The sequence below is a fragment of the Trichomycterus rosablanca genome, chromosome 12 (genome assembly GCF_030014385.1).
Source record: "Trichomycterus rosablanca isolate fTriRos1 chromosome 12, fTriRos1.hap1, whole genome shotgun sequence".
NCBI classification, from domain to species: domain Eukaryota; kingdom Metazoa; phylum Chordata; class Actinopteri; order Siluriformes; family Trichomycteridae; genus Trichomycterus; species Trichomycterus rosablanca.
In genome coordinates, this window is record NC_085999.1 from 34129191 (window position 1) to 34156310 (window position 27120).

The following is a 27120-nucleotide window of genomic DNA, read 5'->3' on the forward strand; positions in this document are numbered from 1 at the left end:
TTTAAATTTCAGTTTGATGTTTAAGCACAATTTTATGCTGGTCAGGGTTGGTCCAGTTTCAGTTTCAGGTTTCAGAATCACTGAGCACAATGCAGTAACACACCCCAGACAATCCATCGTAAGGCTGGGGGTTAAAATTCTGGAGTGTGTTAGCGATTTTACCACAGCACCACTCGAGCAACCAAGTGTAACATTCTGCAATAATGTTGCCAATGTTAAACTCTCAAATGTTGCTTTTTCAAGAGTACATTTTTGTTTGTTTGTTTGTAATGATATGTATTGTATCATTTTACATTGAAAAGCATGTTTATGTGATGAAACAGAAATGATAGACCATAACATTATGACCACCTCCTTGTTTCTACAATCACTGTCCATTGTATCACCTTCACTTACCATATAGAAGCACTTTGTAGTTCTACAATTACTGACTGTAGTCCATCTGTTTCTCTACATACTTTTTAGCCTGCTTTTACCCTGTTCTTCACTGGTCAGGACCCCCACAGGACCACCACAGAGCAGGTATTATTTAGGTGGTGGATCATTCTCAGCACTGCAGTGACACTGACATGGTGGTGGTGTGTTAGTGTGTGTTGTGCTGGTATGAGTGGATAAGACACAGCAATGCTGATGGAGTTTTTAAACACCTTACTGTCACTGCTGGGCGGAGAATAGTCCACCAACCAAAAATATCCAGCCAACAGCACCCCGTGGGCAGCGTCCTGTGACCACTGATGAAGGTCTAGAAGATGACCAACTCAAACAGCAGCAATAGAGGTGGACTGCTTACAACACTATAACACACTGTTAAAGACAAGGGGAATGTAGAAGCCACAGTGGTCAGCTTCCCATGAAATCCACAAGGGTTAAGACCACATCATAAAACAGATACCTCCACCATAAACTTACACCCTTAACATACACTATATGGCCAGAAGTATGTGGAGATCTGACCACGCGCCTGTTAGACATCAAACTGCAAAACCATAGGCATTACTATAGAGTAATAACAGCCTCCACTCTTCTGGGAATGTTCTCCTCAAGATTTAAGTGAGTCATTGTGGGCATTTGTGCCCATTCAGCCAAAAAAACAAGGTTTGCAGTCTGTTAGATTTTTTCTCCAATTCTTTTTTCATTATTTGGTTGATTCATTATTTTTTAATAGAAAAACATTTCTAGCTCTGCCTTCATGTATCTGTTCTGTAATTTTAGTACCCTGGCAAGAAAGGTAAACTAATTAAGCATGGGTGCTTAGTTATGTATATGAAAATAACTGCAAAATCTGGAATCATGGGTTTGTTACTGTATTGTTCTGGAACACAGCGTGTGTCCTGTAATAAAAAGTAGTTTATTGCTACTCATTATATAATAATGTAAGTTGGCACCATGACAAACTAATCAAATCTAAACAAAAGGTGCTATCCATCATGACACTATCATGGCAGGAGTTGGTGGTAATGCCAGGGATTAGCAGACACATTTTTGTGCATATGGTTAATGTAGCCCACATGATCATACACAAAATGGACACAGCTGTGTAAACACACAAATTTCTTGTGATAGAGTTCAGCAGGGCCTTAACACCATTTGCTTGTCCACCTTTAGACATTTTGCTAAGGCATGTTGTCCATCTGTTTCTCCCCCTTATAGTCGCCTCAGGTTGCCAGTGTTCTCCTCTGATCCTGATCTGATCATAAATCTTTAACCTTCTCCAGAAGTTTTTTTTTCAATAAATCAAAGTTACACTATTTATTAATTCTTTATAACAATATTTACAATTACTTGGTGTCACAGAGGTCTGTTGACCAGCCAGGTGCTCACAGAGACACGTTTGGCTGTGTTTGGTTCACGGTAGGTTTCTCTGTGAGACCCAGTCTTAGTAACTTTGTTCAGTAACTGTGCACATGTCAGAGGAGGTGCATAATAGTTACAACTGTCTAATTGGATATGGCTTGTCATGATCATAGGTTCTATGCAGCCCCGGTTCTAGACTGCGTTGCTAGGGGGGGCAGTGAAAAAATCTGGCGGGGCAATGTCCACCTTAGCGCTCCCATAGCACCAGCCCCACGCTTTGCTCTTTTCACTGCGTTACTCAAACAGCGGCGCTACTAAGACTAAAAGTGAATACTACTTAAAATAATAACCAAATGCTTTATGATTCCCACGGTAGCGTCAGAAGCCGCTCGTCCTGTTACGGGTTCAGAGATAATTAAGCTTTGTGCTTGGCGGGGCGATGTTCCCCCCAGCCCCCCTTGGTTTAGGTTTGATCTTGTCTTGGTTTAGGTTTGTATGGGTATTGGTGTTGTCTGAGTCTTAATTGGTAAAGGTTTTGTCATTGTCTTGGTATTTACCATTAAATGTTTTGATCTTATCTTGGTGTTTACCATTGCCAGTTGTGGTCCTCTCTAGAAAAATAAGAATGCATTTTATTTGTCATATATATACATATACTCATGTACAGTACAATGAAATGGGGTCAGCCAGTGAGACACTGTTTCCGGAGCATATACAGTTAAGGGCCTTGTTTAAGGTTCCAACAGTGATTGCTTGGCAGAGCCAGTATTCAAACCCTCAGCTTTTAGATTGACAGCCCAGAGCCCTAACCATCACTGACACTGTTAGAATAATCAGATAATTATCTACAAAGAAAAAAATATAAGAAGGGAGAGTAAAATGCATTTGTAGTTTATTTCTAACAACGAATTGGTTGTTTATGATTAAATAAGGTTCAATTAAATTCTCTCATCTGCTTCCACATCTTCCACATGTTTGCTCTTTTAATGTTCTCCAAACATCAGTTTCTAACATCAGCTATATAACTTCCACCAAAAGCGTAACCAAAAGGCAACGTTTGTTTTCTAATTACTGCCAAAGTAACCCGTGTAACATCTGGAAGACATCTACATGCTCTGCTTTGTATTGACTTTAAACCCTGTTTCCATAGAGCAGAGTCATAAGCAGGATCAAAGATCAGCATTAAAAATCTGTCAGCCAAATTAGCCATGAGACGTATCTATATCTATAATGATTGGTATAAATAATGGGGATTGAACATGAAACCTTATGCTCATGCTGAACTGTATATGTTCATTTTTTCCAGTTGACTGTGCGCTCTAGAGAAGAGGCATGTCTCAAGTCATTGCTCAGAAATGCAGCACATGTTTTTCATCAGTGGTTCTTAAAGACTTGGTCGCGTTCACATATTTGAACACACAGATATGCTTGAACACAGCCTACTCAAACAGAATACTTTGATTGATTTTGAGGAGCAAAGAAGACTATTAATGCTATTTAAAATTTGGTACAAGCTTCACTATTGCTAGGTTGCCACTGTTGGGCCCCTGAGCAAGGTTCTTAACCCTTAGTTTCTTATGTTGTATAGGTGACAGCTGTAACTCTGTGATAAAAATGTCTACCAAGCTCCATAAATGAAATGAAATGAGGTACAGGTGTGTAAAGTAAGTCATGAAAATTGTTGCCACCCATACACATGTATATAAACAAAATTCAGCTAATGTTTATGCATCACTGGCGCTTGGGTGGTGCAGCCATCTATTACGCTAGCCCACCACTGCTGAAAGCCGGGGTTGAATCGCAGCTGTGCTTTTGAGTGGCCGGGTGTTTACACAGGCATTATTGGCTACATCTGAGGGGGTGCAGTGGTGCCCTGTAAGGTATTTCTGCCTTGCCTGGGGCTAAAATGCTGTCATTTGCATTTGACATTTACATTTTCGGCTTTTAGTGGACGCTTTTATCCAAAGCGACTTACAGTACTGTGACAGTATACTGTCTAAGCAATTGAGGGTTAAGGGCCTTGCTCAAGGGCCCAACAGCAGCCAACCTGGCAGTGGTGGGGTTTGAACCAGCAATTTTTTGATTACTAGTTCAGTATTTTAACCACTAAGCTACAACCGCCTTTACTATGTGGGGGCTAAAATGCTGTCATAACAAATAGACGCCACCTTCATGGCAACCATTACTTAAAATGATTGCTAATAAAAAGCCTTTTAATCTAACCAGAAACAAGTACCTGGTGTTCCTCCAAACATCCTGGAAACCTTTTTAGGACAAACAACATCATGGACTCCATAAAGTACCAGGAGACTTTTAGTTCAAATCTGTCTGTATCTGCCAATGAGCTAAAACTGGGTCATAATTGGATCTGTTTTCTTAGCTTAAGTGTGTGACATATGTCCCAGTATGCAGCACTATCAAAATACTACGCTACCATTTGTTACTGTATGTACTAATTGTTTAATAATAGGATATAGTTCATGATGTAGTCTGGGTAGCTTGAATAGCTTTTCTATTGGACAGTGTGCTGTATCAGTTTAGTGTCTGCTAAATTTCCATGCAGGACAACAAATAACATGAAAATTATAATCTGGTCAGACGTGTAAATAACTACAGCTCAGTATAATATAAGTCATCATTTGTCATTGTTAAGTTTGAGACCAAAGAAGCGCAATATGGAAATAGATCAACAGAATTAAATCAACGTCCAATCTCTGCTAGTTAGGGATACCACCTCACAACATTTAGGTGTTTGCTTTTACATTTTCAGCATTTAGCAGACACTTTTATCAATGCTTGTTCTTGCAAACAGTTGAGAGCTAAGGGACTTGCTCAAGGGCCCAACAATGGCAACCTGGCAGATGTAGGACTTAAACCAGCGACCTTTGTAATGCTGGTCTTGTATTTCAACCACTGAGCTACCACTGTTCATTGAAACATTGAAGGCAAGGCAGAAACATCTTCACCACTGGGTGCCCAATTATTGCAGTGCATTACACACTCACTGATTCACTCACTCAAATGGCAATAAAGATGCAAATCCACCTTCTGCATGATTGTAAGCGAGAACTAATCAGAGAAAGCCTACACAGAAATGGGGAGGAAATACCCTACAGACATCGACTGGATGTAAGGATGGAACACAGGTCCTTACAAGCCAATGGGTTTAGGACCATATGGAAATCCTGGGTGTAAGGCAGGAATAATCACTCAACAGATTACTAATCTATTTATTCACTTTCTTTCTTAAAACTACTTTAGAGCTGCCAGTGCACCTTCTGCATCGACACAAGGTGAACAAATTTATTACATGTTTCACTCAAGTTTTCTAGGACCCTGGTGCTGTACAGAACCCACACTACCTGCTGCACACCGTGCCTTAACCTGAGGGTATGGAATTATATTTCTACCTCACCACCCTGAGAATAGTCAGCTTACATTTGTATATGAATCATGGGTCACATACACAGGTACTTAACCAGGCTACAGATCATTTTGTACTTGGAGCAGTTCTAAGCCAAAATGGACTGTCTGGTGGAAAAGCAGCATGGGTAATAGCGTCTAGTAAACGTAACATGGCAAATGGTTTTCAGCTGTGCAAGTTTCCTGGAGACTTTCCACTTTAGGCGACAGTAAGATTTGTTTCCAGACGTGGTGGAGTGACGTAATAAAGTGCTAAGACTGCAATTAACAAACGTGAAGAATACAGATAGAAAGAGGGCCACGTATACGAAATAGCATAGGAACCCCACATCGGGTTTAGGAACATATTTAGGACATCATCTAATACCTGGATGAAATGAAGGATTCAGACATATGCCTGAACAGGCTGTGGGCTTTTCTTTACTGTAAGTCTTGAGTCAGAGCCACAAAAAGCACACTCAGCAGTTCTGGAGAAACCATATTTTTACTTTCTGTAAATGTTGCAGCTCTGCAGCAGCTGTTAACGGTTCCTTTGTTTTATTGTGTTTACGTTTATTCATTTATCACACCAGACAGCTTTCAGAAACAGAACTTGTTACCACTAACAATACGCTTTATTCTTACATGGGTTTTCCAGTTTCTCCTGGGTCTCCAGTTTTATCTACATGCAAGTCAGTGTGAATAAGAGAATGAGGGAGCGACTCTGTGTATGTGGTGTGTTTGTGACTTGCTCATGGGCCCAACAGCAGCAACCTGGCAGTGGTGGGGCTTGAACCAGCAACCTTCTGATTACTAGTCCGGTACCTTAACCACTTGCCCTCACTGGACTCACTAAAGAAATTCATTGATGACTTGAGCATCATTGGCCAGCATTTGATTGTCTGGCAGTTTTACGGTCAATCGATGCCTTCTGAAGGCTGAGCTTAATGTAACCATGACATCTGAAGCAGGCTGTGTTCCAAATCACATACTACTGTATTAAACAAGACTGTATGTATAGTTACACACAATGTAGCACACATGATGTGATTAATTACACAACCAGAATATCACTGAAGTGTACTATCGAAACAGTGTCCACCTGTCATAACCATTGATGTGAGCTATAAATTACCAGTCAATACACTCAAGTCACCTTGATTTACATTTTACATTACATTTACATTTTCTGCATTTAGCAGACGCCTAAAAAGATCATTACATTACAGTATACAGTCTGAGCAATTGAGGGTTAAAGGCCTTGCTCATGGGCCCAACAGCAGCAACCTGGCAGTGGTGGGGCTTGAACCAGCAACCTTCTGATTACTAGTCCTGTACCTTAACCACTAGGCTACAGCTTGCCTACTTTCTACAGCAAGTAAAAAAAAAAACAGTAACAGCAAGACAGCACAAGTAACTGAAAATAATCTTTTAGAGCTCCCAAACGTCTGAGAAAATAAATAGGTCTTTTTTGACTGATCTATTGTGGAAGATTTCTTTATAAAGAATCCTGGAGCGACTACCGAAAAGGCGTGATCACCTCTGGACTTCATTCGAGAACACCTAAGAGCTACAGGTTGGAAGATTGTAGAGTTCCTGAGGTGAAATGGAAGCGCAGGAAGTCAGAGATATAGCTCGGAGCCAGGTTATTGCTCCAGCCATGGCCTGATCTATGTGATCTTTCCAGCTATAACAACAGCCGCTCTTGTGACAAGGCATCTCACAAGATTTTGAAGTATGTCTGTGGGAATTTATGCCCATTAGTCAAATAGCATTTGTATGCCTGGACACTGATGTTGGTCAAGAAAGCCTTTAAATAGCTGGTCAGTGGGGCTGAGGTCAGGGCTGAGGTCAGGGCTCTGTGCAGACCACTGGAGCGTTTTTTTAAAACTGAGCTTTTCTTGATGTCTTTATAGAGCTTATTTGTGCATGGGGTGGAACTGGAAAGGACCTTCCCTAAACTGTTGCTACAAAGCATATAATTTCCTTCATATAATTGATTTATGACATTTGTTAGCAACTGTTGTGGCTGAAACATATAATGCAATACACCAATGAGGCATAACATTATGACCACCTCCTTGTTTCTACACTTTATCAGCTCCACTTACCACATGGAAGCACTTTGTAGTTCTACAATTACTGACTGTAGTCCATCTGTTTCTCTGCATGCTTTGTTACCCCCTTTCATGCTGTTCTTCAATGGTCAGGACCCCCACAGGACCACTACAGAGCAGGTATTATTTGGGTGGTGGATCATTCTCAGCACTGCAGTGACACTGACATGGTGGTGGTGTGTTAGTGTGTGTCGTGCTGGTATGAGTGGATCAGACACAGCAGCGCTGCTGGAGTTTTTAAACACCTCACTGTCACTGCTGGACTGAGAATAGTCCACCAACCAAAAATATCCAGCCAACAGTGCCCTGAGGGCAGCGTCCTGTGACCACTGATGAAGGTCTAGAAGATGACCAACTCAAACAGCAGCAATAGATGAGCGATCGTCTCTGACTTTACATCTACAAGGTGGACCAACTGGGTTGGAGTGTCTAATAGAGTGGACAGTGAGTGGACACGGTATTTAAAAACTCCAGCAGCGCTGCTGTGTCTGATCCACTCATACCAGCACAACACACACTAACACACCACCACCATGACATTGTCACTGCAGTGCTGAGAATAATACCTGCTCTGTGGTGGTCCTGACCATTGAAGAACAGGGTGAAAGCAGGGTAAAAATGTATGTAGAGAAATAGATGGACTACAGTTAGTATTTGTAAAACTACAAAGTGCTTCTATATGGTAAGTGGAGCTGATAAAATGGACAGTGAGGATAGAAACAAGGAGGCGGTTTTAATGTTATGGCTGATCGGTGTATATTGTATATTATCTTATATGTCAAATTAGGAGACTTGGCATCTCAGACATCCTCCTGCAACCTTATGTTTACACTGACGTTTGTGATTGTTAGGTTTTGTTTTGAAGTTGTGGGTAACCTCACTAGGATCAGTCTGGCACAAGGAGGTTTTATAAGATTTCAACGAACTGAACTGATCTTGGCAGCTAAATAAAATGTTATTATTAACTAAAAACGTGGAAGGATTTTTACTACAGTCAAAGTAAAGTTTGAACTTGCTTTATCTCCTGTGTGTAAATCCATCAACGATCACAAACAAATTCTTCACCTATAAACCAGATCAGAATCCTCTTTAAGGGACAAAACCAGAGAAATCATATTAACAACTTAAGACAGAATATTCATTAGACACTTATCACATGTAAACCTTTAATTCTAGCAGCCAGTTGTGGCACAAACCACATTCACCACAAGGGGGCCCGTTTTTTGCAGGGTGTACCACGGTATTCATTTCCTATTCTCATAAGTTGCAACGCTAGCTAATAATAACATTCCACAACATTAATTATTGTTTCAGTGCGGGTCTGGGTACCATAATGCATCTCCCTGACAGCTCGGGTTCCTGTTCCGTATTTGAACAGCTTGGTATAATGAATGACATCAGCGAGGGGAAAAAATGACATCATGTTGTTCAGATCTGCTATAACATAGCACGACAGCAATAATGAAGTTCAGGTGTTCAGGGATCAGACAGGTTTCTCTAAACACTTTTTCTTTTATTTCTTCATGCTTGTTCTTGTTTAGCACCTCCCTTATAACATCTGGCCTGGATTAGGACACAAGATGTGTTATTTCTGGAAGAAAGGAAGGATTACGTCTTAAGCGTCTTTGAGTATCTTGAAAAGCGCTATATAAATAAAATGTATTATTATTATTATTATTATTACATTATGCCAGTGCTGGAGGGCCTCGACAAGGGTTGCCATCTTAATTTTTAATGTAATTCCTTGTTAATAAAAGGGGGCGTGGTGACACGGTGTATACCACAGTGGGCCCTCACTGCGGAGAAGTTTGGACGGCTTTGACCTGTGTTGTTGATGTGTGAGTAAGGGTTTCTAGCACCGCATCTGAAACCTCTGCAACCCTGACCAGATTGAAACAGAAAATGAAGCAATGATTGAACATCATAATTTATGGTAGTAGACTTATTTTCTTATCAGGGTCCCACAATTCTGAAGGACCAAGGCTAAGCAGGAGTCTGTAAAACTTGTTTGAGAAATGATTGGCAACCCAAGCCACGTGACATTACATTAAGGCGCTGAGCTAAGCAGGAGTCTGTATACTTGTTTGAGAAATGATTGGCAACCCAAGCCACGTGACATTACATTAAGGCACTGATCATAATATATGCACCTGCCCCCCCCTTCAGATATGCTCACAATGCCCCTCTTCCAATATACTGGTGTAAGAATTATAAATAAACACGTTCCACTCAATAGCTTTGTGTAATGTTAGGATCTGTCAGTGTTCTGTCAGTTGTTGATATAGCAGAAATGTTTCAGAATAGCAGAAACACCCCCCTCCCCCTGGCTGGTAGAGTTGGTCCACCCCCCGCTTGTTCTCAGGCTTTATGATTTGATTTTGTCATATAATCAGTGAGGAAACACTAGTTCTTTTCAGGTTGCTGCCCCGAGTGTAAAACTGACACCCTAATCATATAATTAGCAGAATAATGAGTTCGATTAGGCATTGCCCTTAGGGATGCATTTTACAAGCATTTGCCAAATAATGACATTGATGTGGGGGGTCCTAGCACTGGATGACCACTTTAAAGCAGAACTTAGCATGATTGTTCATTGATCATAACTAATTCAACTGGTATGATGACCATGATGAGTTGATGTATTGGAGTCTATTGGAAGTATATTACAAAAAGAACAGTTTTTGAGTTGCTGCTGCCCTTTATAGGTTTGACACCGCTGGTAAACATTCTTAATTAAATGTGGGTAATTCCAGTTCTGAGGGTATACAATACATCAGAAATGAGCTCAGTGATCCCAAATAAGTGAATTTGTCTCATCTCAACTTTGCCATTATATGATATAATTAAAAACATAATCATGAATTTATTCTGATGTGTTAAGAACCCCCTTTTTGTGTGCATTATGACCCTCCAGCATATGCATTAAAGCTGATGTTTCCTAATATGGTTGATTCCGGTACTAAAGAACCTAGCAACTCATCTTATTAAAATGTCAACATGAGTTAAACTCACAAGTTTCATTAGTTCAATTCACCATATTAGCAGTGAGAAAAGACTTGCTGTTGCTGTATCGCTGCACTTTATATAGATACATATGCTCAGGAAATAATAGTTTTAATTTATAATTCTTGCTCACTGTTCATACTTAGTTTCACATGTTTTTAATAGAACAAGATCTATTAGATGTGGGAAACCTAATATTTGCACTGCTGCTGCCCTCTAGAATGTAATTCACATCCCGTGAACATGATGTGCTGGGCGTGTTGGCTGGGAAACAGTAATCCTGATACAGAGGAGTTCAGTACTGAAGGAAATCAAAAACAAGCGTATTCATTTAGTGCTCACTTTGCTCACATGATAAAACTATTCATAAGGTAAAAATTGCATTTAATAAATAGGAAAACACCAGTTTTTGTCAGCATGCTACCCCTTTGTCAGATGCGCCAGATCCCCTGATTAGACATTCTTGCAATGTGAATAGGATGAGCTTGGGAATTAACACAGCTGGGGGGGGCGACTAACACCAGATTTCGTCATGGTACTGCCCTCATGTATGAATTTTATACCCTTATTCAAGAACTAATAATCACTGATTAAGAATCATTTAAGAAAAGCTCACTACAACTTATCATGTATTTAAGAATCTTGCATGTAAGACATGTAAGATCCAGCATGTAAGACATGAGAATACAAGTATATAAGTCTAAATAAGACTTATAAATAAGAATATAAGTCTTTAAAGTGATGATGCCTTCTTGGATGTCTTTGACACCCAGAACAAGGTGAGCTGTGCAAATTATGATTGTGAACATTTAGACTGTATCTTAAATTTTCTTCCATCTCTTAGTAAGTTTAGACTCATTACAGGTAATAAGAACTATGGAGGTGTGATTGTGTGCAAATTTGATGACAATTCACAAGTATTTTACAAGTACCACAGTTTTTAACTTTTAACTTGCTATAGAAACATGAGATCTAATCCACAAACAATGTTTTACACACAAGTCACCAAGCAAAGATGTTCGCACAACATGCCCAACATGTTACACTTACACAGATTTCCCACCATCCAGCACCTCTCATGTTTGCCTTGGAGTCTGTGAATGGTATAACGGTATGGCAGTAATGTTCTCAAAAGGCATCCCCAAGTGTTTTTTGGGTGGGTGGAAGGGGGACTTTAAAGATGTTACATGATAAATGATCACATCACAAGTTGCAACAAGTCAAAACTAATTAGAAGCCCAGTTGGCTGAACTTACCACTGGTCCCATCTTGGCATCTGACAAACAGGATCTGTGCCAGTGATAAAGTCAGAAATAAGCAGATCCTGGACTGCACAAGGCTCTTCATGTCTAAATCCAAGACGTGAGCCTTAAATTGTGCAAAAGTCGAGGAGAAAGGGGTAAAAGAGTCCAAGATTATCCCTGCACCATGAAGACAGACTGAGGCTTTTCCTGCTCTGAGGAGCAATCAGACCCAACCCAAATCTCTCAAATCTCTCTCTCTCTCTCTCTCTCTCTCTCTCGCTCGCTGTCTCTCTCGCTCTCTGCCCCCCCCCCCTCTGTTTTACAGCTTTTAAAAAAAGAAGTCTGCTGACCACCCTAATTTTCCTCCCCTTTTTGTCAGTGCTCTTTCATATGCACCTACTCACAGACATGTGTGGTCACATAGAACTGCAGCTACTTTAACACAGCAACTTTGTCTCATCAAACTTTGTTCTTTATTAAATAAGAGTGCAGTTATATAGATTATTTATTCAAAACAATTCTATAAACTTATTTAGATTTATTTAAGAGATCGTAACTAAGCAGGACTGTAAACTGGTTTTATGACGCTCTTAATGGCACCAAACTTGGTTCTTGCTGACAGCCTTTGTTTATGAGGGAATGAGAATAGTTTACACCCCTATTTGTCTTGACATGTACAAAAGTGTAAAAATAGTAAGAAACAGAGGAATTCTTATAGTAATGACAAGACTGTGTAAATAAAGTTACTCATTTTAAAGTATTGTTTCTGTAAGACTAAATAAGTGAAGGTACTTTCCCAAATAATTACTGCTGTAAGAGAAAGAAAGTACAATTATGGTTAAAAGTAAACATACACTTGTAAGGAATGTGTATGTCATGGCAGTCCTGGAATTTTAATGATTTCTGTAATTGTTCTTTTTCTGTAGCTGAATGATCAGGATCAGATGAAACAGCATTTCACACAGACACATAAAGATGAAACAGTAAGGACATGAATGTACAATGTTTACATTTTGTATGTGATAGTAAAACATAACCCCAGTTTATTTATTAGGATTTTAATGTCATGTTTTACACACTTTCATATCAGGACAGGTAGGTAGGTACTGGTTATCAGTTTAAGTTTTTAATATCTAACACAGTCATGGACAATTTTGTATCTCCAGTTCACCTCACTTGCATGTCTTTGGACTGTGAGAAGAAAACCAGAGCTCCCGGAGGAAACCCATACAGACACAAAGTGAACATGCAGACTACACACAGAAAGGACCCGGACCGCTCCACCTGGGAATCCAACCCAGGACCTTCTTGTCGGGAGGCGACAGTGCTACCCACTGAGCCACCCACATAACCCAAGTCTACCACACATTCACCCATACACTCACACTTATGGGAAAAGTCCATCTTCTGCATGTTTTGGGGAATTTCAGCTGGACAAAGCGACACGTCAGACTTCTTACCCTACATTCACATCGGCAGTGAAGCGACCGACTGTCATTCATTTTCAATTAGAGCTATAGATTTCCAGTGACAGGTGGGAGACCGTACATTGGGCACACAAAGTGGGGGAGGTCAGCAAAGCAAAAAAGTTAAGCAATGTTTAACTTTATGCAAATTAGGAGTGAAGAGATGTGGTGATCAATAAGAATTAAGCATTTAGCAGAGTGGTACTCGCATTATCTCTATCTGTTTTTGGTTACATACATGATGGCTCCTACTAGAGATGGAAGAGAAAACCACTGTTGCAGGGTCAACCTTTCACAAATAGACAGAAGCAATTACAAAGAACAACACAGATTTCTCATCATGTTGACTGCACAGACAGTGATGGAGTATACAGGGATGACATGTATAGCCTAGCGATGATCTGCTGGATTGGAATGAATCTGTTTTGTGATTATACTGTTTTTTTCTATATGCTATGTAGATACTAGCCAGTAAAGTATGCTGGACTTTCGTGATATTTGCTCAGGTTCTGTTAAACTATGGCAACCAAAAGCCCACAGCTGATGATGATGCTGCCGATGTGAACATAGTGTGATGAGCGATCAGCAATTCGGGGGACAATGGGCTGTGGGACAAGGGACAGTGATTAGACTAAAGGTTTATGTCCGGGTGCACAGGATCCTGGTGTTGTGACCATGCTATTTACAATATAACACATACACACACACATTTTCACTTACACTTATGGGCAGTTTAAAGCAGCAAGTCCACCTACATGTACTGTATGTTTTTGGGAGTCTGCGGAAGAATACTCACACTGATACAAGGAAAACATGCAAAACTTCTTCCCAGGGACAGTAAGAACTCAAGTGGATCTACCCCAGGTCCCCTGGACCCATGTTGCTATGTGGTATCCATGCTACCATCTGCACCACTGTGCTCGCTACAAAATGTATCGCCAGTTTAAACTCCTTGTTTTAATTCTTAGCTTGCTTTGCTATTTTCCCGTCAGCAATTGTTTCAGCAGTAAACGTGTTTCAGGTCTGTCTTGTTCCTTCCAGCAGCTTGAAAAAATTAGCAAAAGAATCTGTAACCTAGACAATATGCTGAAAAATCTGAAATCTTCTGGCATCCTGTTCAGCATTTTATGAAGCAGATCTCAGATGGTAAGCAGATGTTGCAGGGTGATGTGTATAGCATAGACGGAATTGAAGCGTATAGTTTGTTTTGACCTGATGTGCGTTTGTACATCTGAGAAATGTGGCAGGTATTTCTGCTCTTGTTAAAGTTGTTTTCCATTTGTGCTGTTTGTACATTATAGAATAAATCTAATTTTAATCACAGCTCCATATCTGTCTTTTACATTGTTGTTGGTGACTTTATACCACTCCCTACTCGGCTTTGTTTGATGGTTTGTAACCATCCGTCTTTAACCATCTGTTCTAAATAGGTCTCAGATCTGGAGATTTGGCCGGCCATGGCAGGGTCTTGACCTGTTTGTCCTTGAGCCACACCATGACCTGCCTGGCTGTGTTCAGGACGACCTTGTATGCAGCTTGACTTATGCGTCAAAACAAATCTGACAGATTCCAGCCTTAAAGCTCCCCCTATTCTGCACTGATTCTCCACTAAATTTCCCCCACTGGTTTGACTTTTAGGACTCTTAGGGTTTCTGTCTAATCATTAGACGACCAGCTGAAATTGGACTCATCAGAGAAGATGACCTCACTCCAGTCCTCTGCAGTCCAATCCCTATAATCCTCTGCAAATCTTTTGAAGTCTGGCTCTTCTTTGCTTCTTATTGATGAAGATCTTGTTTCAATCTGAGCCTAGGAGCCTGATTTGAACCATCCTTGTTTTGCACTTTACCCCATCTACCATCTGACATTCGTTTATGCTATCATACTATTATTGAGTTGGTCATCCTGGTCAGTGGAGAGTCATTGTGACCCTCTGCTGGTCTGTAGATTTGTTGTCTCCAGTGTTCTTGTACCGCAACAAAAATACATAAGTCAAGACTAATGTTACTCTGAGTTCATAATGTACCAACATTTGGGGCAATGGTAGCCTAGTGGGTAGAGCTTTGGGCTATCAGTCAAAAGGTTGTGGGTTGAGGCCCTTATCCTTCTTGGCTCCAGGGGTGCTGGTCAATGCCTGACCCTGCACTCCGACCCCCCACACTTTCATTGTACTGTTGACGTGTATCTGTATAAAGGACAAATACAGCCATTCTGTTTTTTATTATGGAAGCTTGAAAAAAAAGATGACACACAATGACCCAGATAACAGCTCAATCTGGAGTGAATCCACCTACAATTTGGGACAAGGCCAGATTATTTTGATTATCTGGGGAGGTAACAGCCTTGAAGAAACAGATGGAAAAGTTTAATCTTGCTTTTTTGACTTTCCTTAAAATAAATGTATTTGATTGTATGTATTTGATTGTATGTATTTGATTGCATGTATTTGATTGCATGTATTTGATTGCATGTATTTAATTGCACAATGTTACAAGATAAAAATATTATCCAAGTAAAGTTTGTTTAAAACAGAAAGTCATGTTTGGCCAGAGCTACATGCTGCCAGAGCTCTTGGGGGGGGGGGGAAATATGCTGAATATGCCTAAAACCAAAAGCCCTAGAACTTAATTCTCAGAAGTCGACTCAGTGGCATAAACTGGGAGGTGATTGGTCTAAAAAATGTAGTAGTAATGGTTTAGACTCAAAACAGTCCAGTATTACTAAATATGCCACAGAATGTCGTGTCTTGTTTTTTTTCTTTGGACATTAGTTTGGGTGACACTGGGTAGAGTGTTGATCCCAAAATCACGGAAATGCTTCTGTTTAACACATTTAAATGTTTAAAGCATTTCATGTCTTATCTACATATTAAGAATTCTTTATAATTCTAAATAAAGTATAATTTGAAAAAATTAAGTTTTATTGTTTTTATTGACAGATGTGGCCTAGTGGTTAAGGTACTGGACTAGTAAGCCAAAGGTTCCTGGTTCAAGCTCCACCACTGCCAGACTGTTGGGTCCCTGAGCAAGGCCCTTAACCCTCAATTGCTTAGACTGTATACTGTCACAGTACTGTAAGTCACTTTGGATAAAAGCGTCCGCTAAATGCCGAAAATGTAAATGTATTTCTATAGCACACATCACAAAACAGCTTTACAAAGAGCAATTCAGGACCACAAATGAGCAATCCAGCAATGACAGTGGCAGGAACAAACTCGCTGTAATGCATCTGGAAGAAACCCTTGAGTAACACAAGGCTCATAAGAGCAACCCGTCCATTTCTATGTAACGCACAGAGGGAAAAACAGTGATTTAAATCTGAATCTGAATTTGAGGTGACCTGAAAGAGACAAGAGAATTAATCTCTGTGGAATTTTAGTCAGTGGTTTTATATCAGCTTAGACAAAAACAGTGAACATACAGTGTGTGTGTGTGTGTGTGTGTGTGTGTGTGTGTGTGTGTGTGTGTAGGGGGGATGTTGATTCACAACCAAGCAACTGTGGAAAAACACATGGATGTGATTACTGCTGAGAAGAAACTTGTTTGGAATTATTTTATTTTTGTTCTTTATTACACTGTAGTATCAGGTTACTGTACAATGGTTTAAACATCTGGATGTAACACTAGATTTAAACCTTTAATTAAAACACTGCAAAAAAGGTTGTAATAGGATTCAGATTGCCAGGAGATCTTTATATTGTAGAAAACCTTGGACACAATATAAACTACAATTATAAAAAAAAAGCAAAGCAGGAAAGCAGTGAAAACATTGTGATCTTCTAAATGCAATTTGATTGGCTGTAGAGATTGTAAGTTAAACATATGCATTTTTTAATCCAGAGGCAAACGAGAAGAAACAGTTGTGTACCATATTTTTAGGGGTGCCCCAGGAGTTAGGTTATTTACACACCATTTGAGAGCCTGTAACACGTACAGGGAGCACGGAGAAGCGAAGTGGTCGAAGTGAATGATGGAAGAAAGAAACGGGGGGAGGGAGCTCTGAATGGAAAGCCAGCTGTGCTCTTGCTGCTCTGGCCATAAATGGTGTGGCCTATAGCCAGTCCCCGCTCTCTACATCCCAGGCCTGAAGAAGCAATCCTGTTTTCTCTCCTCGGAGAGGAATAGAAGTTATAACAGTGCTTATCAGGACTGCCAGGGAAAATGTAGAAAGCACAGGACATGCAGCCTTCAGAATGACTTATAGAGCATTCCTCTGCTCCTGTAGACCTTTCTGGCTTCTTCTGGATCTGTTGGACTCATCTGGAGTGTTTTGGCTTTTGTGAAGGTGCAGAAACCTTGTTCTTTTGTGTTGGTTACTGCTGTATAACCACAAACCAGAAACATTACAGGTCACTGCAATTTGAAAGACATGTCACATGGGGGTGTAATACTGAGTATCAGCACGCGATTCGGTTGTAGGCTTATACAACTGTTTTAGAAGCACCATTTATAATTCAATCATATTAAACAACAACAGATTAAAATCTTGCTTCTTCTTTTTTTTAATGCATTTTCTACCCATTTTCCTCCCGATTTAGCACACTCAATTTGTCTTCTGCTGCTGAGGGATACCCGATTGCAATCGAGGAGAGCACGTCACTGTACACTCTTCTTGTCCCTGCATTCTGCACAGGCGTCTCTTCCGCCAATCAGCGTATGAAGATCCCACCCACACATAGTCCGGTCCCCACCCTGCAGATACGGTGGCCAATTAGTATCTGCTGCAGGCACTGCCAATTATGCCTGCCAGATGGCGCCAAGCTGCCTGGTGGCAACACTGAGTTTCGAACCGAGGAGTTCAGAATCTCGGTGCTGGTGTGCTAGCGGAATATCCCACTGTGCCACCTGGGCGCCCTATCTTATTTATTCTTTAATCATTGCTTTTACTCTACAAACTCTAATAGATCTGAAATGTTGCCGGGCAACACAAACATACTCTTGCATATTAGATAGCACTTACTTTTTTAGTTTTTCTTTACCATGTACATTTAATTATACATTTACATTTATTGTGCAAGTGGAAAAATAAGTCTGTGGACAGTCACTTTGGTGCCACGTGTGATTATGAAGAGTCAGATGGTACGTTGCTCCATCATTTTCTGCATTCCATGGTCTTCTTTCCTCCCCTCTGTCGCCCCCTAAAGACCATTCATATTTTAAATCAAAAGTTTTTTGTGAGGCACTTAATTGGCACGGTGGTCTGATGCGCTAGAACACTGCGGCAAGTTCAAATCTCAGCCAAGCCACAGACCTGGCTGGGTACCTGTGCAAGTCACATGGAGCTTAGCATGTTTCTCTATAAGTGATACGGCTGTGTGTAGATAGATAGATAGATAGATAGATAGATAGATAGATAGATAGATAGATAGATAGATAGATAGATAGATAGATAGATAGTACACACTACAAAGTACACACTACAAAGATTCACATTATACAAACAAGTATCTGTATAAAACAGATTGTAGGAACCCAGGTAGGAACCCAACACTGGCAGGTGATAAGAAGTGGCGCAATTTGGGCATGTATATAGGGATTCTTTAAAAATAACTATTTCTACTACTTTAAAGTCACACATCTATTGGGCCTGCTGGACTAGTAATCAGAAAGTTGCCAGTTCCATCCACAACACTGCCAGGTTGCCACTGTAAGACCCCTGAGAAATTGTATTCAGTCAATTGTAAATTGCTTTAGATAAAAGCGTCTGCTAAATGCTATAAATGTAAACATAGTCCCTGTTGTAGGACAGTGGTAGCTCAGTGGTTAATGTACTGGACTAGTAATCTTCAGGTTGGCAGTTAAAGCTTTTACCATCACCAACTTGCAGTTGTTTGGCCCCTGCAAGACCTTAAACCTTCAGTTGCTCTAATTGTGTTTAGTGACATCTGTAAGTTGCTGTAGATAAAAGCATCTGCTAAATGCTGCAAATGATCCAGTCAGTCACAAAACAGAACAGCTGCTTCATCTAAACAACAATAAATACAAGGTTGCTATGACTTGCATGTGCAAATGTACTTTTACCTTTAAAAGTATTTCAGAAAGTAGCATATTACCCATAAGTACTAAACTAACTGAATTGCTCAATTCAATAAACTTCTAAGCTATCCGTGTAAAAGCACACTAATAAAGGTGAGCACATCCAGGCTGAGCCTGTTCAGACTCGATCCAGCATATAATAATATACATCGACCTTTTATAACGTATAAATGTATTAAATTCCAGCTAAATAAAAGGACTGATGAAAAGCAAAACACACATCCTCGAGAGAACCTGGGACTGGTGACAACCCCGCGAAACCTGCATTTCACCGTCCACTGTTGTACAGTGATGGATTTATGTGGAGGAATGTCTCGTCTGGAGAGAAGCCAGTACTCAAGTACTGACTGGTTTCCTCAGAATTCTGCAGTGAACATGACGACACAAACAGGAACTCTGAAACTGATATCAGTGTGATTGGGATTCGGTGTTTGAAGTACAACCTTCTAACTTCTTGATAAAGATTATGATCCACTAAAGCTGGTGACATCTCAGTGCCCATATATGTAGGGCTAGTTTGGCTGCACCTATTAAAAAGAACATGGAACAGATATGCATGGAAGAGTCATGATGAATGTTAAAGTCTGAGGAATGCAAACAACATCTAATAAGCCTGGGGCGGTGGACTGATGAAGCACAGATACTTCAGCCACCATCATCAAAGCTATGTCTGGAGATAAAAGGGAGAAGCTTTTTTAATTACAGCTTGCCAAATGTTTACATTTTTAGCATTTAGCAGATGACTTTATCCAAAGCAACTTACATTACAGTTATACTGTAGTATACAGTCTGACCAATTGAGGGTCAGGGCCTTGCTCAAGGCCTGCATCAGCAACCTGGCAGTGGTGGGGCTTGAACCAGCGATCTTTGATTACTAGTCCAGTACCTTAACCACTAGGCTACGACTTGCCTTTCTGTGGCACAGAAAAAAAAATCACAAGGACAGTCATTGCCAAAATACTGGCACCCCTGCACTAAAATGCACAATTATAAAACGGATAGTTCCGGTCCTAAAATCTGATTGGCTGAGCCGCGTTCGAAGCCGTTGTAAAATCCCCGATAAACTCACACCTATGACCACCTCACATCATTCCATATTAATACGCCACTGAATAGAAAAAATTAATGTTATTTTTGCCCTCATGTTGCCTAGCAACACTGTTAATCGAACTATTTTGCGTCGCGGAAGAATGCTTTATTGTAAGTTTATACACAAGAAATACATTTATGAATTAAACATTGTTGTATTTATTATATTTTGTGTTGACCGCCGTTTTATAAAAGCAATAAGCCACTCGAGACCGTGCATTACTGTTATGATTTTAGCACGGGGAAAGAAGTTTTAGGCACTCCGCTTCGCGTCGTACCAAAAACGTCATCCCCGTGCTAAAATCACAGTAATGCACGGCCTCTCGTGGCTTATTGCTTTATTGTAATGTTTTAGCTCACTAGTGTGTGTGCATGTGTAATTCATGGCATGTTCAAGAACGCTGAAAGCAACTTAATTATGACTTAATACAATTCCAGCAATTGTGGATTAAGAGCTTTGCTCAGGGGCCCAACAGTGTCAACTTGGCTGTGGTATGGCATGAACCAGCAATCTACTGATTACTACTCCAGAACTCTGATTGCTGGGCTACGACTGCCCCAGTGTTCGTCAATGAAACCCCAACCAGGATGAAATATAAAATAAATAAAATGACTAAGTACTTTATTAGGTAAACCTGTGGTTGGTTCAGGAATGAGTGTAGCAGGTGCAGCCAGGATTTTTGAACACCTTATTGTCAATACAGGGAGGAGAAAGTGTTCACCGGTACATGACTTAGGAAGATGACATCTATATCAACAACTAGTTCTAACAGGGTACGTGTTCCTAATAAAGGGCAGAGTAAGTTTAAACCATACTTAAAAATCCCAACAACACTGCTGCACCAGATGCACTCATACCAGAACAACATACAGTACAATGCTGTAGAATAGAATGAATAGAATGCCTTTATTTGTCATATATACATATACAGATGTATAGTACAACGAAATTCTTTTTTTTTTGCGTATCCCAGCTTGTTTGGAAGCTGGGTCAGGAAGCTGGGGTCAGCCATCATACAGCGCCCCCGGAGAAGAGAGGGTTAAGGGACTTGCTCAAGGGCCCAACAGTGGCTGCATGGCAGAGATGGGATTCAAACTCTCAACCTTTCAGTTGATAGCCCAAAGCTCTACCCACTAGGCTACCACTGTCCCCCATGTTACCATGTTAGTATCTCATGAACATCAGCTGGTCACTGAGGGTCCTATGGGGGTCCCTGTTTAAAAAAAATGTGATACCCTGTCTGACAGTGCAGAGCAACAGATGAGCTACAGTCAGTTATTGTATAGTTAAAAAGTTTGTCTGTATGATAAGTGTAGCTGATAAAATAATGAATGTACATGCCAGATATGTGTACCTAATAAAGTGCTCAGTGGGTGTATATTATTATAGCTAAAAAAAAAACCTATACAATCTCACAGAGGTTTTAATTGATTTGCTTTTTTTTTTTTTTTTACTTTAGCCTTGGTCATGTGTTTGATGTGAAATTCTAAGTTAGCCTAAAATTGTGTTTATACATCATCATCATCATCACTAATGACAGAGGAATGCAATGACAGGTTTAAACAACAGAGACGTAGAGAGTATACAGACTTCTCATTCCAGGGTGCTGTATCAAATCTGTGGAAAAAGATATTTTCAAGTATTTGGACACCCTTCTAACTATTGAGTTTAGTTTTTAGTGACACTAGTCACTAAAAGGTGTATAAAATAAACAGTATTAAAAAAATTACATACTTCCAACTTTGTGGCAACATTTTGGGAAAGTCTGTTTTCTGTTGCAGCATGACTGTGCCCCTGTGTACATAGTAAGGTCCATAAAGACATGAGTTGATGAGGTTTGATAAATTTGGTGTGCGTAGTGGCCTGCACAGAGCCCTGATCTCAACCTGACACCTTTGGGATAAATTAAAGTTTTGATTGCGAGCCAGACTATCTAAAATCCGGGTCCTTTCTATCTGGAGTTTGCATGTTCTCCCCATGTCTCGCCTTGGACTGTGGAAGTTTTCTGCACCACTGAACCACCCAGTTCGCCACCAAGCTAGAGTATCCAATTTACACCTACATCATTGAGTAAACACTTTTATCCAAAGCGACTTACAATTATGACCGAATACAATGTGAACAACCAAGAATGTAAGACTCCAAAACGTCTACTTGATGTCTTCATACCAGGTAAGTGTTTGCTCATCTGGAAAATGTTACTGGTTATCTAAATCTCATCTACAATGTCAGAAGGTTATCAGCTCTTAACAGGAGCTACAACAAGTCAAGGCCGATGTATTTGTATAGCACTTTTAACAACAAACATTATCTTAAAGCAACTTACAGATTCCAGGACCACACATTCCTAATAAGCAGCCGAGGGTGACATTGGCAAAAAACACTCCCTATGGAGGAAATCTTGAGGAACCAGACTCAACAGGGACCTTCATCATCCTTGGAGGACCCATAACCTTCATAATATTTTACAAAATCCACAAATTTGTAATGCACAATGATGCCAATATCATGCAAGCAATTAAGGATTAAGGGACTTGCTCATGGACCCAACAGTGGTAACTAGGCAATGGTTGACATTGAACCAGAAATCTTCTGATCACTAGTTTGATACTTAAACCGCTGAGCTACCACAGCTTTTTGCATTGTGCCAGGATTGTAGCACAGGCAACGATGTTACAGTGAAGTCTGTCACCAACTGAAAACCTGAGCTATTAAAAGTACCTGGTGCTAATCAATTCAATCAATGCAGACAGTGAACCAACACACATGTTCTAGTAATGCCATGTATTCAGTGACACCATGTTGTTAACACATAAGCCATGTGGTAACAGTGTAAACCATGTTGTAAACACACTGGCTGTGTGCTAATGGTGTCAAAGTTGAAGGCACGAGCGTGTATAAACACAATGTGAAAGTTTTGGGACATTGTTTATAACAAGTTTATAAAGTTGCCCAAGCAAGGCAACATTTTAAATTTGTATGTTTTGCACCTTGACTTAGCTGGCTAACTAAAGCTGGCTTTATGTGCAGGACTGAGACCCAGTCTAATGCCTTTAAATGTGAAATTATTATTTAACACTATATTATGACAAACACTGATGTATGTGGAGTTTACATTTCACTTAAACAAGCAACTAAAAAGAAAATAGAGACAATGTATTAAAATATACATGCTGCAGAGTCATATTTTACTCATGTCTCATGTGTCTGGTGTGGTTTGAAATGATTTTGCTGAAATGGAGTCTGTGGACAGAAAAAGGTTCCCAATCTGAGTTCACATGTATCAGATTAATCTAAAGACTCAGTTGAGATAATAAAATCACACATACAGCATTTATTTGGTGCCATTATTTGTCCTTTAATCAAGTATGTGCTTTTGTCCTCTCGCCGATGTTTTTGCAACTTGCTTTACAGTGAATGGAAACAATTAGAAACGTCGGTCTCCATGGGAGCCGCTGCTAAATATTATTATACACAATTTTTCTCTGAAACTCCAGAGCTGCTACAGTTCCTGCTGCCCACAACTCAATACTTTAAAAATCAATGTAAACACTTTTTATTTTATTTTCATCCAGCATTTCATTCAAAGCAGAAATACAGCCTCAAACACAGTCTACATGGTCTGTCAATAACACCATTGAGATTTCTCTATTCCTCTGTCCCCTGAGTATTATTTGTATTAACTGTTAAGTATAGCAGTGGTGTACCATAGAGTGTCATTGCCAACAAGTACTAAATTCTTAGTTGAATTAATCTGCACGTCTTCGATGTTTAACCTCCCACACTCTATCTCCAGCTTGTACTGCTCATCGACATCATTTCCACGCTAAGCATTTCTGCACATGGTGCTGCAGCTTCCCCACAAAGACCCTTAATCATGTATCCGGTGCAGAAACCTGAGAGTTCTCCTCTGTTAAAGTCATGTTCTCAAGCAACAGAGTAGCTCCAGTACATCAGAGCCAAATGAAAAATAGAACAAACACACAAGAGATGCATGAATTATCAACACGTTTTTCCAAGTGTTTTTTTTTTCAGGGCTGACAAAGTGAAAAAGTTACAATCAATCAATTCAGACTCATGTCTATTTAATTTTTGACAATAAAAAGAGTACTTTACCTGTTCTTCAAACCAGCTTTGTCATCTAAGAACTACATTAGATGGCTACAAGCTACTTGACCAGAGGCTTGTTGGTCATTTCATCACCAAGTCATGAGCATTAATAAGGATTTGCAATGTCCAACATGCAGTCTATTCTAAGACTTATTACTTATTATTTGTATTATTCTTTATAAAGTGTATTATTATTATTATTATTATTATTATTATTATATGTATAATAAATTATGTATAATAAAGAATAAATATGATTAATAATATTTTTCCATTTTTATTTTATTATTAAGGTGCTTTTAATAATAATAATAACAATGTTATTACCTTATTATTATTATTATTATTATTGCAATGCATGGAATAATTGCTGAAGACATTTCAGCAAACATTATTATTGGGGGCATGTTATTATTATTATTATTTGTATAATAAGGTATGAATACAAGTAATAATATTTTGCTATTTTTATTATATTATTAATGTGCTTTTAATAATAATAATGTTATTAGTATTGTTATCATTATTATTATTATTATTATTATTATGTGTATAATAAATTTAGAATACGATTAATAATATTTTTCTAATTTTATTTATTATAAAGGTGCTTTTAATAATAATAATAATAATAACGTTTTTGATATTATCATTATTATTATTATCATTATTATTTGTATAATAAAGTATGAATACAATTAATAATATTTTCTAATTTTATTTTATTATTAAGGTGCTTTTAATAATATGTACTAATATTTACTAATAATAATTACTATTGTTTATTATATTATTAAATAATAAAATAGAAATAAGAAGAATTCTTTAGTGTTTACCTTTTGAGCATTGAAATGTGCTCTTGTTTTCACAAGACATGTAGACTAGTGATATACTAGTAAAAATGTCATCTAGGCACATCAGCTGGTAAGTTACTCTATAAACAATTTGTGCTTTGGTGACTTCTTCTGACTGACTAATTTAGGACTTAGTCATGTGATCTAAGCAGGTCACAGGTCTGTTGTTTTTTGCATTGGCATGTCACTCCCACACACGTTGAGGAAGCTCCTGTGATGTACTGTATATAATTTATTACAATGCTCACGTAACCACCGTATGTCTGGTATTTAGATCAGAACGATCTATTAACAAACGATCTATACTCACAAACACGACTTTATCCTGGACTTGGTACCTGACTCTACTATTTCTTGAATCTTGGTACTTGACCTGTTGCAGTAGGTCCAGGTTCACTGTAAAATACTGAGCACAAAGCAGAAACACCCTGAACAGGGTGCCAATTTGTCACAGGGCTTTGGGCTTCCCCCACTTAGAGATTATGTCAGAGTAGACAACCGGCCAACTGATAGCAGACTAATGCCTTGTAAAATCAATGTTTAAAAATTTTCATCAAACAAACACACAAACAGAGAGAAATAACAGCTTTGTGTGTTTGATAAGGCTTAAAATAGGGATAAAATATACTATTAACTATAAAAGTTAATATAAGATACTTTATTACATTTGGATTTTTAATTTTCTTTGTTTTTAAATGCTTCATCATGATTCGTCTTGTAGCTGGTTGGCTTGGCTTGTTACTTCAACCTGTTCGTTATGTTATTATTATAATATGCATTCAGGGCGGCACGGTGGCTCGGTGGGTAGCACTGTCGCCTCACAGCAAGAAGGTCCTGGGTGCGATCCCCAGGTGAAGCGGTTCGGGTCCTTTCTGTGTGGAGTTTGCATTTTTGCATGTTCTCCCTGTGTCTGTGTGGATTTCCTCCGGGAGCTCCGGTTTTCTCCCACAGTCCAAAGACATTCAAGTGAGGTGAACTGGACATACTAAATTGTCCATGACTGTGTTTGATGTTAACCTTGTAAACTGATGATTCTTGGGTAATGAGTAACTACCGTTTCTGTCAGGAAAGTAACCCAAGTGTAAAATATGGCGTTAAAATCCTAATAAACAAATAAATCACAAATAAATATAATATGCATTCAAAATGTTGAATGAAAAATCGTTTTATAGAACCAAGGCCACTAAAGTGAGTTGTCAAATTATACAGATAGCAAAAGACTGTCAGCTACAGTTAAAAGCTGGAAATTAAGGATACGGGTGACCCTTCTGGGGAGCCCAACAAAAAAAAAAATTCCTAAGAGTTATACAGACTCAGGGTCACCCAACAGCTTTATTGACGCTACTTTTATTAAGGTGCTGGGCATACCCAAAGTACCCCTAGAGGGTCCATTGCACATTGCTGGCATTGACAGTCAATCACCGACTTCTGGAGCTGTTACCTGGCAAACCTACCTCATTAATCTATAGCTGGGTAATCACACAAAGAGGATCTCACTTCTTACCCAGGCTCCAAATTTGCCGTTAATCCAGGGGTTCCTTTTGGTCCAACAGTAAAACCACAGGATCAACTGGTGCACCAGTCCTTCTGGGCAACTCTCTGTCAGAAGACGTGCCTCAGAGAAGTACTAGGTGCATGTCTCTTGGCTGAAGCACCTCGAGAAGTTATTGACCTATTGATGCTACCCACCAAAGTACCATGACCTCCAGGCAGCCTTTAGAAAATGCAGGGCATTAATCTACTCACCTTACTGTCCATAAGACTGTGTCATCAATCCTAAGGTTTAAGTCTGCGGCACATGAGGTTAGACTTTCACGTGGTCAGAGGAAATGATTTTACCTACTGGAAAATGTTAGGAGTCACCTGATCAGCCATGAGTCACTGGTGAGAGATCTCTGGTTTGTGGGAAGGATGGTGGTCCTCTGGTACACTGTAGAGCTCAGACTTTTGTTTAGTTTCCATACAGTGTGGTTGGGAGGCTCCGACAGGGGAGCGCAAGAGGGGG

The 27120-nt window shown here is 39.5% G+C and overlaps 1 protein-coding gene across 1 annotated transcript in view; it reads right to left on the reverse strand.

The window, feature by feature from the left end:
• Positions 1-11766, reverse strand: part of col5a2a (collagen, type V, alpha 2a) — a 60456-nt gene extending 48690 nt beyond the window's left edge. Inside the window, exon 1 of the mRNA XM_063006058.1 lies at positions 11573-11766. Within this exon, the coding sequence (XP_062862128.1) occupies positions 11573-11663 (91 nt within the window). The 5' untranslated portion in view covers positions 11664-11766. The remainder of the gene's footprint in view (positions 1-11572) is intronic.
• Positions 11767-27120: the final 15354 nt, after the last annotated feature.